The sequence below is a fragment of the Ovis canadensis genome, chromosome 1 (assembly GCF_042477335.2).
Source record: "Ovis canadensis isolate MfBH-ARS-UI-01 breed Bighorn chromosome 1, ARS-UI_OviCan_v2, whole genome shotgun sequence".
In the NCBI taxonomy this organism is placed as follows: domain Eukaryota; kingdom Metazoa; phylum Chordata; class Mammalia; order Artiodactyla; family Bovidae; genus Ovis; species Ovis canadensis.
The window spans coordinates 91,186,220-91,202,740 of record NC_091245.1 but is presented as its reverse complement, the minus strand read 5'-3'; the positions used below and the strand labels follow the sequence as shown (position 1 = coordinate 91,202,740).

General features: G+C 45.1%; 1 protein-coding gene across 3 annotated transcripts in view; it reads right to left on the bottom strand.

The window, feature by feature from the left end:
* Nucleotides 1-16,521, bottom strand: part of LOC138446390 (uncharacterized) — a 49,358-nt gene that overhangs the window by 14,304 nt on the left and 18,533 nt on the right. Inside the window, exons 2-6 of one of the 3 annotated variants that reach the window (XM_069601220.1) lie at nucleotides 12,169-12,372; nucleotides 11,671-11,898; nucleotides 10,747-10,853; nucleotides 4,333-4,410; nucleotides 2,667-2,908 (exon numbers count right to left, since the gene is read on the bottom strand). In XM_069601220.1, the coding sequence (XP_069457321.1) occupies nucleotides 2,884-2,908; nucleotides 4,333-4,410; nucleotides 10,747-10,853; nucleotides 11,671-11,898; nucleotides 12,169-12,372 (642 nt within the window). In that variant the 3' untranslated portion in view covers nucleotides 2,667-2,883. Of the gene's footprint in view, nucleotides 1-2,666; nucleotides 3,058-4,332; nucleotides 4,612-10,746; nucleotides 10,854-11,670; nucleotides 11,899-12,168; nucleotides 12,373-16,521 lie in introns of those variants that run through there. The other 2 variants (XR_011259317.1, XR_011259318.1) reach the window with 2 other exon arrangements.

Genomic DNA, 16,521 nt, shown 5'->3' with positions numbered 1-16,521 from the left:
AAGCTTTAGGGCATCCCATCAGCACAAGTCCTGAAAAGGATGCTAGCATTGCTGTTCATGTTTTGGTCAACTTGGCAAAAGTAAGTTATTTTAACCACACTCAGTTAGGAATGCTGTCCCTTTCTGTCAGACTCTGTCACACTTCCCCCAGGGTAGAGCATCCACAAAGTGGTATTTATGGGATCTGGCCAAGGGCAAGTAAGTAGGGGACATGATTAGGTTTGCATTCTGCGGGGTTATATCAGGTGGTTTGCAGTCGCTTTTGAAAAATTGTATTCCTTTACTATTATTTTTTTGGCTGCACTGGGTCTTCATTGCTGCTCGTGGGCTCTCTCTAACTGTGGGGAGCTGAGGCTGCTCTCTCGTTCTAGCGCATGAGCTTCTCATTGCAGTGGCTTCTCTGGCTGTGGAGCATGGGCTCTGTAGTTGGGGCACGGGTGCTTAGTTGTTCCTCGACATGAGGGATCTTCCCAGATCAGGAATCATACTCGTGTCTCCCACACTGGCAGGCAGACTCTTTACCACTGGATCACCAGGGAAGTCCTGCAGTCACTTTTAAAATAAACTTCTCTAGCCATCTCAGTGTGGAAGTAGCTTCCAGGAACCCTTCTATTGCCCATGGTATCTTCTCATCTGGCATGTGGCACTAAAGAGCAGGGCCAAAGTTCGTATCAGATTTGAATACATTCTACAGAAACTGGCAGTGGAAGTATGTGAGTAGTGGAGGAGAAACAAGATGAATTGTACAGAGCCATAAGCTAGTCTACAGGAAAATCTTCTATGTGTAAAATTCTAAATGCAGGATTCAGTTCTCACAGACACCAAGTCATATATACTAGGAATATTCAGTAATACAGTGATACAATTCTATGCTATACCTTTTTTCTTTTTTGATGACAATTATGCCAAATAAGACTTATCAGAATATGTTTGTAAAGTATAAACTGTAGCAGCCCTACAAACAGCAAGTATGTCTGGTTGCGAAGGCACATGTTTTATGCATCCCAATCATCAATAATAAATCTTATTTTTATTATGCTGGAGGAAAGACTTCATTCACTTTCCTTTTTCTATATAGAAAAGATGACAAAACTGTTGTTACATAAAGAGGTGAGAAAAGAGTGTGCGAACAAAAAATGCAGAGGAAGAAAAGTATTACAGCAGTGTGCTAGGCAATTAATAAAAACATTGCATTACTTTTCTGCATCTTGTGATATTTGTGAAATAGTTCAACTTTAAGAGTGCTACAGTTTGTTGTCATTTTTCTCTATCTAAGCAAAGATCCACTTTCACACCCAATTTTGGATTTGCAATTTTTTATTTTTCTTAAAGAGGGTGCTTCAAATTGTCGTAAGTTTCAGGTCCCACAGACAGCCCTGGAGCATCCAGTCTTGGTTTACTCCCTTTCATAGTCTGACGAGAGAACACAGTTGCCTCCCCTGCTCCACACGTGTGTGACCAGTGCCCACTGAGTGCCCGGTTCAGAGCTGGGCTGGGCAGGCGCACAGTGGGTGATGGAGCGGGTACGGCATCTTCCTGGGTGTGGAGAGGGAGACAACACTATCACATAAGCTAAACCATATAGCACGCTGTGGGAGAGAATAAGGAAGCAAAATTTTCATAGGAAATATTTTAGCTGAGGCCCAAAGGTTAGGAGTGGTTCAGATGGACTTCCCTGGTGGTACAGTAGACAGGAATCTGCCTGCCAGGCAGGAAGCATAGGTTCAATCCCTGGTCCAGGAAGATTCCGCATGCTGTGGAGCAACTAAGCCAGTGTACCACAACTACTGGAGCCCGTGGGCTGCAGCTACTGAAAACCACATGCCTGAAGCCTGTGCTCCGCAACAAGAGAAGCCTCTGCAATGAGAACGCTGCAACGAAGACTAGCCCCTGCTCACTGCAATTAGAGAGACCCCATACACAGCAACAAAGACTCAGAGCAACCAAAAATAAAATAACTTAAAAAAAAAAGAGTTGGTCAAATGAAGAATTTTTAAAAAAAGAACATGGCAAGCAGAAAGAACAGCATGAGTTTTTACTCATTGTTCTGGGATGGTAAGGGTTTGATGTATGACAGGTATTCAGTAAATATCTATTGAATTAACTTTTAAAATAAATGCTACAATTTGTGCAGGGCCAGAATGCTACAGGAACACACAGGAGAGTCCCTGAACCCTTGCCAAGGGCAGCTGGAATGAAGTAATGAGGAATAAGCAAAAGTTAGGTTAAAATTGACGTCCTGGCTTTCAGGAGAAGAAACAGCATGTGCAAAGGCCCAGGGACTAGAAAGAGATTAGAAAGCAGTTCTGTGTGGCTGGACAGATAGCAAGCTAGATTTAGGAAGGAAAGTTTGGCTGAGGGAAGTTGGAAAAGTAGAACTGGCAAGAAATGAGGCTGGACATGTAAACCAGAGCCAGACCATGACAGGGCCTCATAAGTCATGGTAAGATGTTTGGACTTTATGTTGGTGAGGTGGTTTTAGCAAAGGAAATGACATGCTCAGATCAGTACATTAGAAAGAGTTGGTTGCCAGGTGAAGAGGGGACTGGATGGGGGCTAAGGCAGGAAGACCAAGCAGGAAACTTGGAGAAATGCAAGGGAAGGTGGTGGCCAGTGACAATGGGGATGGGAGAGGCAGAGAGATCCCTAGAGGAAGGTTATGGTACCTGATGCAGTTAGATCAGCAAGGTAGAAGACTCACAACAGGGGCTGGAGGCAGGCTGGTTCCTAGTTCCTCTTCCTTCAGGAAGCTAGCCAGTCTCGTTTTCGGCGGAAGGTTTCTTTCCAGTGCCAGCACTGCCTGTGTCCTGCTGGTCATCCTGGGCTCCGCATCTTCGTTCACTCCTCGGATCCTGCTCTTTTTCCTCTGACTTCTCGTTGGGTTCAGCCAATGGGAGCTGACGGAAGACTGGAGGTCGGGGGAGAAAGGTCACAGTATTTAATCCCTGTGGCCCCCCTGAGAGAAGGACCCAGGCCAGTTAGGCCCTTCAGTCTCTCTCGGGACAGCCTTCTCATCTCTACATCCCCCCAGCCCGGTTTCAGTATTCACTTCCCCCCACTTCAGTTAGGACTTAGGGAGGTTACAGCTCCACTGACCCGCGGCAGAATCACCCCAACGTCTCTTGGTTTCCGCATGCCTCATCCACACCTTGGTAAGAACTTTTGAATCAGACCACATCCCCACAAGCCCAGCAGCCAATAAGGCCAAGATCGTACCCTCAGCTCTTTTCCTGGTGGCCAGCCGGCGTCTTCCTGTGCACTTTGCCCCGTGTCAAGCCCAGTTTCCTTCCGCAGTGTGGAGTCCGTCTCTGATCCACGGCCCTGATTCTCAGGACTTCCCTAGCGCTGCCCGCCCCTGCCCTGCTCAGTCCCTGGGGCTTTCCTCCATCACTGGGGAGGACTGCGGAGCCAGTCATCAAAGGACTAGTGGTCAACAGCCCTGCCTGCCTCCCTGAAAGGTCAGACTACACCTGCCCAATTGCTGTTCTCAGACTCACCATCCTCTAGGCTCCCTGCTGACCTGCCACCCTCTTTATGTCTATCAAGGCATATGTGTTTAGTTCAGTCGCTCAGTCATGTCCGACTCTGCGACCCCATGGACTACCAGGCTTCCCTGTCCATCACCAACTCCCGGAGCTTGTTCAAACTCATGTCCATCGAATCAGTGATGCCATCCAACCATCTCTTCTTCTGGCGTCCCCTTCTCCTCCTGCCCTTCAATCTTTCCCAGCATCAGGGTCTTTTCCAATGAGTCAGTTTTTTGCATCAGGTGGTCATGTAAATATGTATAAATAATTGTACTTGGAACAGAATCCAATCTCCTTACCTTTCCCCTGCCTATTCTTTTCCTCTACTTCTCATCTCCTTTCCTATCAGGGTCTTTTCCAATGAGCTGGTTCTTTGCATCAGGTGGCCAAAGTATTGGAGTTTCAGCTTCAGCATCAGTCTTTCCAATGAATATTCAGAACTGATCTCCTTTAGGATTGACTGGTTGGATCTCTCTGCAGTCCAAGGGCCTCTCAAGAGTCTTCTCCAGAACCACAGTTCAAAAGCATCAATTCTTTGGTGCTCAGCTTTCTTTCTAGTCCAGCTCATACCCATACATGACTACCAGAAAAACTGTAGCTTTGACTAGATGGACCTTTGTTGACAAAGTAACGTCTCTGCTTTTTCATATGCTGTCTAGGTTAGTCAGAGCTTTTCTTCCAAGGAGCAAGCGTCTTTTGATAGCTCAGTTGGTATGTGTCTCAGTCTCTGACATTTGTCTTTTCCTCCCTCCCCACCCCCGGGGGCAAGGATGTTGCCCAGTTCTTGCTTTATTCCAGCACCTACCCCGGTGCCTGGGACCTAGTGGTTTCTGGGTAGCTTCCTGTCAACCAACAGACCAACCAACTGGACTCTCGTTTTCTGCTAGACAAGACAAAGCACCATTGATTAGGCTGCAGATTCAGTCTTACCTCTTGGAGAAGCATCTCGTCAGCATCACAATTATTTCCCATTCATATATGACAGCTCCTCAGTCATATATGTATAATAATCGTGTGCAACATTCCCTGGGTCCAATTAATGTCTTCATTGGCCCTAAGCACTGCTAAGTACACAAGGACTGACTTCACATGAAAATAAAAATAAAATTTTATTTTTTGATCTAACAATTGCTAAAAATTTAAAAAGCAACTTTCTTCTAGATTTTTTGCCTGCAAAAATATGAATAAACTCATTACAGCTGTACTTATACGTTTCTTCCTGTTTCTCAGTTTGGTGGGTCCCCAGGCATATATTTCCTCTATTGGGCGATAGTTTCCATGATGCAGAATAATTCCATTCACTATATGTGGATTTTACTAGTTTGACTTGACAAAGTCAAGCCAAGGTAGGAGCGGGGTAGGGTAAACCTCCCCCTTCTTTTGTCAACTTGGAAAGATGGAGGGGGCAAGGAGGAGTGAGGAGGAGTCAATTCCCCATTACCACTGCATGTGTTTTTCAACCTTGGCACTACTGTAGGGACAAATCTTTGCATGAGACTAACCTACTCATTGCAGGACATTTATCATTTCTGATTTCCAGGCACTAAAACTAATAGCACCTTTCAGTCATTGTGACAATTAAAAAAAAAACCCTCCAAAATCTTCCTAGGGCACAGTACTACTTTGGGGTAAGCTGTACTACCTCAGGTTACTGTGTGGTTGAATGCAGGTTGAAAGAATGTCCTGAATGGTCCTACCTTCCCCAGTTCTTTACATCCTCTGTCCCTCCCTCCTGAACTTGCTGAGCCAAGGTCAGCAGGTCTCTATGCCCTCAGCTTCTGCCTACTCTGAGCAAGCAACTATGGCTCATGTAGTATTTTGTCATGTGGTGTGACTCTTGTTATATCATCACTTTTCATATTAACTCTCAGGGTTTGTTCTGGAATATTTCCAAACCTGTTTGTGTGTCTCTGAGTAAATCATAAGCTCCCAGAGGGCAGAACCCATGTTTCATACCTCTTTAAGGTGAAGCTTGTCCTTTTATACAGTTCAGGAGCTTCTCATGACAAGTATACTAGGGTGGTTTGCCATTCCCTCCTCCAGTGGAGCAGATTTTGTCAGAACTCTCCACTATAACCTGTCTGTCTTGGGTAGCCCTACATGGCATGGCTCATAGCTTCATTGGGTTACTCAAGCCCTTTGCCATGACAAGGCGGTGATCTGTGAAGGGAGGCATGGTGTGCTGCAATCCGTGCGGTCACAAAGAGTTGGACACAACTGGGTGACTGAACAACAACAAGGTGAAATTTAGGTGTAAGGTGACTCAGGAAGAGGCATCTAGAGATCATCGTGGAATGTGGGTCTGAGGAGGAGGAGGAGTTTGGAGCTTGACACAGATTTGGGATGCAGCTACCCACAGGAAAGCTGACAGGGGTGTGAGAAGCTATGACATTGTTTCAAAAAATGACCACCATCAGGATGTGGGAGGAAATATAATGCCCAACTGAGCAAAAGACAGGATGATAGGCTTGTGTTCATGGGAATATTGCTGACTCACAGAAGTCGACAGGGAGGGGACAGGTCACCAGGACCAGGGCACGTGGGAGTGAGGAGGGGCTGCTCCACAGGTCAGCTGAGGAGTTGAAAGTGCCTTCTGGGTCCTCGTGGAAAAGTGCTGAGGGTGGGCCATGCTGCAAGAAGCCAGCAAGTTAGCAAAGTAAGGCAGCAAGTGCAGTTTCCAAGAATTTCAGAAGTGAAGGAAAGAGAGGGCAGTCCCATGAAAGGGCAGCTTGGCACAAAGGAGGCATTCTCTAAATATATCTATTTATAAAAATGTGTAATCAATATGTATATTTATTTTTATGAATATATAGGGGAGATAGAAACAGTTTGTTGGCAGAGGTGGAAGAACTGTTTGCAATGGAGTGTTTGAAGATGCAGGCAAGCCAGGTCTGGGTAGGAGAACATGAGCTCCAGGTGACGGCTCTTGGACTTGGTCAAGAAACAAACATTCCTGGAAGACAGGAATGATGGCGTGCAGGGAGGGTGGGGGAAAAATAGATATTTTGCAGTGAAGGGATTGCTTCCCTTGCAAGTTTGCCAAAAACATGAAATAACTCTGACTCTTCCTTATTTATGCAGAGTCATTTTGATGGATGTCAGAAGCTCTTGAGCTTCTTATAGAATGCAGGATTTCTGTCATTAGATTTAAAATGTCTACCCTAGAACATTATAGCTCTAGCCTAGACAGGGCATTTGAGGGCAGGCTCAGAAAAAGGAGAACACTAAACAACACTACCAATGAGCCCAGAAAACCAAAATGCCTCTTTCATTCCAAGGACGGAGGTCAGTAATAAAAAAGCATTTAATCCACAGCCTGAATGCAAAGGTTAGAAGCAGGGGGGGTGGGGGGGGAAGGCAACCCTAAACTATATGACGCCCACTCTTCCTTTTTACAACCCTGACAAAAATAGGCAGGAGACAAGTGCCATTTGTAAGGATAGCAAGATCTCGATCTCCTCTCTGACCCAAACCCTCTCCATGCATCATAAATACTTCCACAGTCATAAATATCACTGATGAGGAAGCAGAAGGCTCTTAATTGGCTCCAACTCATTTCATGGTGGAGGAAGCTAGGAAAAATGCACTGAATAAGAATAAGGCAGGGTGAGAGATCTCCTGGGAGGAAATTAAAATAGAATCTTCAACCAAAATAAGGCTCTATCTATGTGCTGATTTACAACAAGAAAGAATTAGCTGAAAACTCATTGTGAGAAGTGTCTTTTCCCACTGTCTCAGGGCCTTTTCTATCTTAGAAATGCCAATTCTCTTCAAGCTGAGTTTTATGGTGGTTGATTTCATTGAAAATGAGCCACTGTAAGGAAAGAATGGAGCTCACTAGCATTTATTAAAACTTCATAGCAGGATAGTAGATAAATAAACAGTAGTATATTCATACAATGGAATACTGCTGCTGCTGCTGTTAAGTCGCTTCAGTCATGTCTGACTCTGTGTGATCCCATAGATGGCAGCCTACCAGGCTCCCCGTCCCTGGGACTCTCCAGGCAAAAACACTGGAGTGGGTTGCCATTTCCTTCTCCAATGCATGAAAATGAAAAGTGAAAGTGAAGTCGCTCAGTCATGTCCGACTCTTCGCAACCACATGGACTGCAGCCTACCAAGCTCCTCCACCCATGGGATTTTCTAGGCAAGAGTACTGGAGTGGGGTGCCATTGCCTTCTTCACACTATTCAACAGCAAAAAGGATGGGCCACTAATCACACATCATCAGGGATGGGTTTCAAAAACATGCTGAGTGAAGAAGCCTTATTAGAAAGAGTACACACTATAGGGTTCTATTAATACTATGCTCTCTAACAGGTAATCTATGGTGGGGAAAAAGTCCAAACAACGGTTGCCTCTGTGGGTTGGGGAAAGATGGGAAGGGATGTGAGGGAACTTTCTATAATGATGGAAATGTTCTCTGCATCTTGATGGGAGTTTGGATTACACAGGCACTCACATTTGTCAAAACTCAGCTAAAAGTACCCTTAAGATTTGGGCATGCCATTGTATCTAAATTTTACATCAAATGAAAAATCTAAACAAATACTGAGCTTTAGTAATAATATGCATACTGAAGTATTTAGGGAAAAGTGTTCTGCTGTCTACAAATTACAGTGAAAAACGCCACTAAAATAAAATAGATTCATGGATAGATACAGAAATGGATAAATACGTGAGAAAGCAATTTTAGTAAGATGTTAATGGTAGAGTTTAGGTGGCTAGTAGACAGCTGTTCCCTGTAAAATTCTTTCCACTTTGCTATGTGTATGAAAAATGTTGCAATAAAATGGGAAAAATAAGAATACTGTGATTCGTTAAAAATAGCAAACATTTACTGATTCCCTAGGTTCACCAAGTGCTTTACATAAATTTTTCCTCATCCTATCCTGATTTTACAGACCAGGAGGTTAGCATTCAGAGAAATGCAGTTTCAGGGTCAGGGACACTTCTTTGCCCTTCTTTTATGCATGCCCTCCAGATGAAGGCACTTATAGTTTGGGTAACAAACACTCTCTTCTGCACTTGCGACCACTAAACCTTCATCCTCAGTGCTGGCTTCTGATTAACTGGGAAGGTGAAGAGGCATTCTTGACCACCAATCAACAGTGTCACAAAGACTAGCTGAACACCTACTACTTCCCAGGTGGCTCAGTGGTAAAGAATCTGCCTGCCAACACAGGAGACTCAGGAGACCCGGGTTCTATCCCTGGGTCGGGAAGATCCCCTGGAGGAGGAAATGGCAACCCACTCCAGTATTCTTGCCTGGAGAATCCCACGGACAGAGGAGCCTGGTGGGCTACAGTCCAAGGAGTCGCAAAGAGTCAGATGTAATTGAACACACACATTCATTATTGCATGTAGGGAATTCAAAGAAATGGAAAACACAGTCTCGGCCTTCAAGAGGCTCCTGCAGTATTGAGCCTCGCCTGGAGAACTGGACTCTCTGTGTGACTTTGGCACTAATTAGCTGTGTGACCTTGAGCAACTTACTTCAACCCTTGGGCTTTATTCTCTTTATCTGTGAAATAAGGGCTTGAACTGGACCAGCCCTCAGGTTCCTGACCACCCCCATGATTCTGTGACTCTTGACCCATAGTAATTTAAGGGTCAACAGCTGGTCCTGATAGTGTTTGCTAACAGAATACTGAGGAAGGAAATCTCTAGATAGAGGGGAGTAGGGGAGGAAAAGTCTCCAGGCAATGGGGTCTAAGCAGTGCCTGTGGATGGGGGAGGAGATGCTAACAGGGGGCCTGGAGGGAGGACACACAGGGACTGTGAAGAGGGAGTGTAACTGGAGAGGGAGCTCGGTTACCAGGAGCCGAGAAAAAACCAAGAAAACAATCTGCACTTTAACTTCTGAGAAGCAACATCCCACCAGAGGTGTTAAGCATGGGAAGTATGTGACGAGATGGTATCTGAGGAAGATTAATCTATTTATTTTCAGTCCTGAAAGAAAAGAGCAGCATAAATAATCACAAATGGCAGATCGTTATAAGACTACGTGGCAGACTCTAGAATACCCTTGATCTGCGGTTTTTAAATTACCATCTTGAGAACACTAGGGCTCCTGGGAAGCAAGGGGACCCTGGGGGAGGCCGGGCCCAGCACCTCCTCCCATCCCCAGCCTAACCGCAACAGCACTGCTTTCAATGGCGTCATACATGGGAGTTCCAGATCAAATTTATTTTTATATAATTCAACAGACTTCAGTTGAATGATGTAAATTAATTACACAAATAAGCAGCCAGATAAATGTGTCAGGAGGGGGTTGTTGGAGGAGAAATCACTTGCTGGGCACATGCCTAACACAGCTAACTGTGATGACTCCACATTTTTACCTGTGAGGTGCCAGAAGGGTCTAAGGAAGAGGGCAGCTTTGGAAACAGCCATGCCTGTGCCCCATGGTGTTAATGAAACATCCTCACTCCCTGCAATATGCATGTTCAGGGGCCTTTCAACTATTAAGCCCTGGGGACCCGACTCAGGCTTAGCAGGGCTCTGTCCTAACTTGATTCCCTCAGCAGGTCCCAGGGCCTCACTCACTTGCCTCTCTTCCTGGAGGCTGCCTCCAAGTAGCTTTGGGTGGGGCACCGTCTCTCCCCACTCCCCGACTCTTTGTGATGTGCCACCCTAAACAAACACCCAAGAGCTTTCCACCCTGTAAAACCAGACCAGAATGGCAAAAACAACAAACTTTGGGAGGTTCCACAGCTTCTAGATTCTTGCAGGTGTATTTTGGTTGGCTCTCCTGGCTTGTCTCTTTTGCAGGAGATATTACCTGACAGATTCTGCCCTCTAAATTTATTCTTGAATGGTCTCATCAGTGGTCTTCTTTCAGACCTGGCTCTTAGACGCCCTTAGGCACAGCATTAGCTCTCCACTTGTTTCAAGCGCTCCCTGATCCTCTGTTCCACAGAAAAAGGGACTTCCTCATAGCTGTGTTTTCACCCCACTACTTCATGCATGACTTTACGCTCTGCGCCTGGTTCTCTGACACTGCCTGGCAAGTTGCCCAAAGCTTAATGGCTTAAAAAAAAAAAACCACATTTATTCTCTCTCACAGTTTCTGTTGGTCAGGAACTTGGGAAGGACTCAGTAGGACAATTCCGGCCCAGGGTCTCTCATGTGATTGCAGTCATACATCAGCTGGAGCTGAGATCATCTGAAGGCTTGGCTGGGGCAGGAGGATCCACTTTCAAGGAGGCTCACTCACCTGACTATTGAATTGCTGCCAGCTCTTGTCAGGGGGACCCAGTTCCTCTCCATGTGGGCCTCTCCATGTTTCTGCTTGAGTGCCCTCATGGTGTGGCAGCTGGCCTCCTCCAGGCAAGAAAGCAAAAGTCCAAGTCAGATGCTGCAATGACTTTTATGGCCTAGCCTTGAATGACATACCCTATCCCTCCTACTCATCGCACAGGGACAGCCCTGGCTCAGTGTGAAAGAGGACCATGAAGGGAAGCAAGGATCATTGGAGGTCATCTTGGATGCTGGCCCACCACACTACAGGAGGGTCAGAAGAGGAGGACCAGACTCAAGCCATCAAGTAGTTTGCAACTTAGTTGGTAGGAGATGGGGGAGAGAAATCTTACATACTTGTAAGAGTAGGAGGATGAAGGAGGAGGAGGGGAAGGAGGAGAAAAGCAGCAGCAGCAGAAGGGGAAGGGGAAGGAGGAGGAAGAGAAAGGGAGGAAGGAAGAAAGGGAACAGCAGAGGAAGGAGGAAAAGGCGAGCAGTTCATGCCCTAGAAAGCAAATTAGGTATGGAGGAAGCTATTGGATAGATACAGTCTCTGCTCTCTTGAAGTCTCTAATCTGGTGGGAATGACTGTTTTCATGTCAGTTCATGTTTTCATGTCAGTTCAGTTTGGTTGCTCCGTCGTGTCCGACTCTTTGTGACCCCATGGACTGCAGCACACCAGGCTTCCCTGTCCGTCACCAACTCCTGGAGCTTGCTCAAACTCACGTCCATCACGTTGGTAATGCCATCCACCCATCTCATCCTCTGTCGTCCCCTTCTCCTCCTGCCCTTCAATCTTTCCCAGCGTCAGGGGCCTTCCCAATGAGCCAGTTTTTCACAGCAGGTGGTCATGTAAATAAGTATAAATAATTGTACTTGGAACAAAATCCAGTCTCCTTACCTTGCCGTGCTCATCTCCTTTCTCATTGAGCTTCGACCGTTTGACAACACTGGCCCTTCCTCCCACACACCGAGCTCCCATCTCCCTCGGGACCTTCCGCTTCTGTTCCCTGGAATGCTCTCCAGATCTCGGCACAGACGACTCTTTCTTGCCATTCAGGTCTCTTCCTTTAGTTGCCACATGATCTTTTCTGGTTTCGTCATTCATTTCCTCCAACTGGAACATCAGCTTCATAAGAACAGAGACTTCGTTAACCTCCAGACCCAGAGAGCACTTGTTACACACCAAGTGATAAATATATGAGCATATAATGAGTAAATGAAGTACCTCTTTCTGACATGGTTCTAAAATTGTATAAAATCATCCTTCTAAAATGTTGTAAACTGAAGCTCCAGCCCTGGCTCTTGTTCATCTTGCAATCCAAACCAAGATTGGTGAATTGCAGGCCTACCCAAAATCTAACCTTGCCGACTCCTCGACTCTGAGCAAACAGCATACCTCTGCCACACCTGATTTTCTGCCACATCTGAATTCAGCGGATCCAGTCTGGTCTGACTGTGTTGCTTGTGTTTTCCCTCGGAGTGGGATCCTCAATTTCTGATTGCCTTTGCTTGGCTTCTGGAATAGCTCCCCTCTCTCTCCCCTCCAAGGGAAGGGCCTTCCAGCCTGTTTTCCTGCACTCATGTTTTCAGCTTTCCTGGGCTGAAATATTGAAAACAGTTGCTCATTAATATCCCAGCTTTCCTGCTTTTCAGGAGAAACAATATGACAGAGATCCCCACGCATATTCGTTTTGAAAAAATGGTTTTTAATTTGAAAGTAAATGGATGCTGCTGGTCTGCGGGTCTTTTCACCTGCTGTGGTGTGTGATTAGTGAGGCTTTTTCTCTCTGGGTGGTGGTGCCAGCTAATGGACTCACGCTTCCTCTGTATGTTTATTTATCTCAGTTAATTAACATTTGGCCAAGTCTTCCTCACTGCCCTTGTGCATGGCAAGGCCAAGCATTGGCTTGTGGCACTGATCCAGGCTGGCAGGATGGGTGGGGGCAGCCATTCTATTAAATATTAATCGAAGAGGGCAATTAGGCCTGTGGGCTTCCACCCTGGGGTTCTCCCGCTGGGAAGTCACAAATCGATGCCAGAGCTCAGTGCTGGTGGCAACTGTCCCCACCAGGCCAGAGTCAGCATCAGATGCAATTATTTGGAATGATTATTTGACAATAAATCTGAGCAGAATTCTGGGAGATGTCTCTTAAAAACTGGAATGAATTACATGCACATCTATCTTGAAAGGGGATGTTAACCATCATGTGAAACTCTGTCTTATAAATGATGACGGAGTCAGTTTGCCAGCATTAATTTTGAAGTGATGGGTTAGATTAAGGCTAGAAGAGTATCCTACACTTCAGATGTTATGAAGCTGTGCCTCCACCAGGGCTGGGGGAAGAGATTAAGAACTGAGTGGGCACTCAAGGCCTCTGCTGCCCCATTTTTGGAAATGCTCACAAGTTCACCTTCTCACCAGCCTCCTCCCTTCAGTCACTGTTAGTTGTGTCCTAGCTTTTGAATCATTTCAGCAGGTTCCATGGCTGACAAACTTGGAAGATAGGAATAGTGCTCGTTGTGAGTTGAAGTGTTCTATATGAGTAGAAGAAGAATTGAAGTCTTAACCCCCAGGACCTGTGAATGTGACCTTATTTGAAAATAGGGTCTTGAAAATAGTCAAGATGAGGCCATACTGGATTCGGCAGGCCTGATTCAGTGACTGGTGTACTTACAAGAAGAGATCACAAGGACCTACTGTACTGAAACTAACCCAACATTATACATCAAGTGTACTTCAATAAAAGAAAAAAAAGAAAGTAAGTAAGAATAGATCACAGAGCCACTCAGGGAGGCCACTGAGTGATGTGAGAGGTGCAGATTGCATTGATACATCTACCAAGGATCCGAGCGGTGCCAAGGATTGCCAGCAATGCCAGAGGTAGGAGGAAGCAAAGAAGGACCCTCTCGTAGAGCCTTCGGAGAGAGCAGCCCTACTGACACCTTGATTCTGGGCTTCCAGCCTCCAGAACTCCAGAGAGGATAAATTTCTGTGGTTTTAAGTCACTGAGCTTGCAATGCTTTGTTACAGCTGCCCACAGAAACTTATACACACTCTGCTCCAGCCCCCGCTGCTGCCTGCCTCTCTGCTGGACCTCTTGATAGGCTTGGTCACCCTGGTTCCTTTCCCTTTCTGAGAGGTCTTATACAGTGAAATCCCAACTGGCCAGTAGGTTTACAAAGTGGGAAGTCAGACTAAGAAGAAAACCTCATCATATCTCGAGTCTTGTGGATGACTTTTGAAACATCATAGTCTGCCTGCTTGCCTAACTGGAGGTCAGTGAACATAGTAAGATGGTTCATTGACAATAGAGGGTGTTGCTCTGCCTCAAGGGTCATCACTCTAAATTCAAGTCTCCCTGGTTGGCATCACAGATAGAGAGAAAATAAGATATTGGCATAAAATTGTACTGACCTCAGCACTTATTCCGGAAATTGAATTTTTATTTTCACATTCCTGACTAGCTCTTTGTCTCTTCTAAAATTTGAGTGTATAACAACAACAAAGTGCAGTTAGATTGAGAGCTAGGTGAGTTTCTGGTAACCAACCTATCGTTAGGTGAGTTTCCAGTAAACTGCTGCTGGAAATATTCTGCTGTAGCTAGGGGGAGGGATATTGAACTTGAGGTCAGAAAATTTGGACTTGAATTCTAGCTCTGCTCATCCTTACAACAGCCTTGCAAGGTGAATATAATTATCCCCCAGTTATGCATGGCAGGATGGACTGAGGCTGCCCCAGCCCCTCTCCAAAGAGCTACACTCAAGAACTAGAAGGATGGCTTCTGCTTGGTCTTTGTTTTGCCTGAGTGGGGCACACCCACTGAAGGCAAAGGCGAACTACTCCCGACAACAGGGAGAGGTTTAAGAAGATATAAAGGTGAAAAGGAGAGGGCAGGAAAACAATTGACAGGGAAGAGGAATTTTGGAGGGTAGGTGGGAAGGAAATGTGTGATGCAAGTGCTTAAGCTCCAAAACATCCAAACACCCATACAATTCAACAAAAAATAAATAACCCAATCAAAAATGGGCAGAGGACCTTAATAGCATTTCTCCAAAGAGGACATACAGATAGCCAGTAGGCATGTGAAAAGATGCTCAACATCACTAATTATTAGAGAACTGAGAATCAAAACTATAATTAGGCACCACCTCATACCAGTCAGGCTGGCCATCATTAAAAAGTCTACAAATAACAAATGCTGGGGAGGGTGTAGAGAAAAGGGAATCCTCATACACTGTTGGTAGGAATGCAAACTGGTACAGCCACTCTGGAAAACAGTGTGGAAGTTCCTCAGAAAACTAAAAATAGAATTACCATATGATCTAGCAAGCCACTCCTGAGAACATACCCAAACAAAACTATAATTAAAAAAGATATATGCACCCCTGACATGGAAATAACTTAACTGTCCATCAACAGATGAATGGATAAAGAAGGTGTCGTACATACATACAGCGGGATACTACTCAGTCATAAAAAAGAATGAAATAATGCCAGTCGCAGCAACATGGATAAAATGAGAGATTACCACACTAAGTGAGGTAGGTCAGAAAGGGAAAGCTAAACATCGTATGATATCATTTCCACGTGGAATCTAAAATATGGCACAAATGAGCCGATCTGCAAAATAGAAACAGACTCAGAGAGAACAGGCTTGTGGTTGCCAAGGGGAGGGGGAGGGAGAGGGAGGCACTGAGAGTTTGGGGTTGCATATGCAGGCCCTTACATTAGGATGAATAAACAGCAAAGTCCTCCTGCACAGCATAGGGAACTGCATGGAATCATCCTGTGATAAACCATAATGGCAAAGAGTATTGAAAAGAATATATAAATATGTCTATAACTGAGTCACTTTGCTGTATAGCAGAGATTGGCACAGCATTGTAAATCAACTATCCTTCAACGAAAATTTGTTTCAAAAAGGTGTCTGATGGAGAATTGGATTTAGTACCTATTGTGTAGAATGTGTGTGGGCTTCCCCGGTGGCTCAGATGGTAAAGAATTCACCTGCAATGCCGGTTCAGTCCCTGGGTTGGGAAGAGCCCCTGGAAAAGGAAATGGCAACTGTGCAGTATGTGATCTGTGTCTTCTTCCCTAAAAGATTTCTAGCTAATATGTTATTGAGTTGGATCTGGTTGGGCAGTAGGAATCTGATGAGGAACAAAGACTTCCCATGAGGATTCAACTGTCCCAGGGCTAAAAGGGAGCTGAAGTTCAAAAAGTGCCTCACACAGGGTCACACAGCCTCAGGTTCTGAAATCAGATTTGTCTGACTCCACACCTATGTTCTCTCCTATAACATACAGCTTATTCTCATCGTCAACTTGCCAAAGTATTTCAAGCCCAAGAAGCATTGCAGGCTGAAATTTTAAATATTCCAAAACTATTTGTATAAATGCCCTGAACAACAAGCAATAATGACTTATTAATTACAGTTTTCATATTGCTAGACCTTTGCAGTTTTGAGACACAGCCTTCATTTATTGAGCATTTACTCAGTGTCAAACCCTTCCCTATGCATTTCATGATCTCGTCTTCTGAGTAGGCCTGAATAGTAGACATTTTTATCCCTATTTCACAAATGAGGAAATATTAAAGAGTTACTAAACCAGGTTGCTGGTGAAAAGCAGCAGATCTAAGACCTAAACACCAAAAATCACGTAATTTACTTTCTCAATAGGTAACATATACACGTAGTACAATGTTAACCAAGGAAAAGGTCAACAGTGAAAAGTTAAAGCCTCTCTC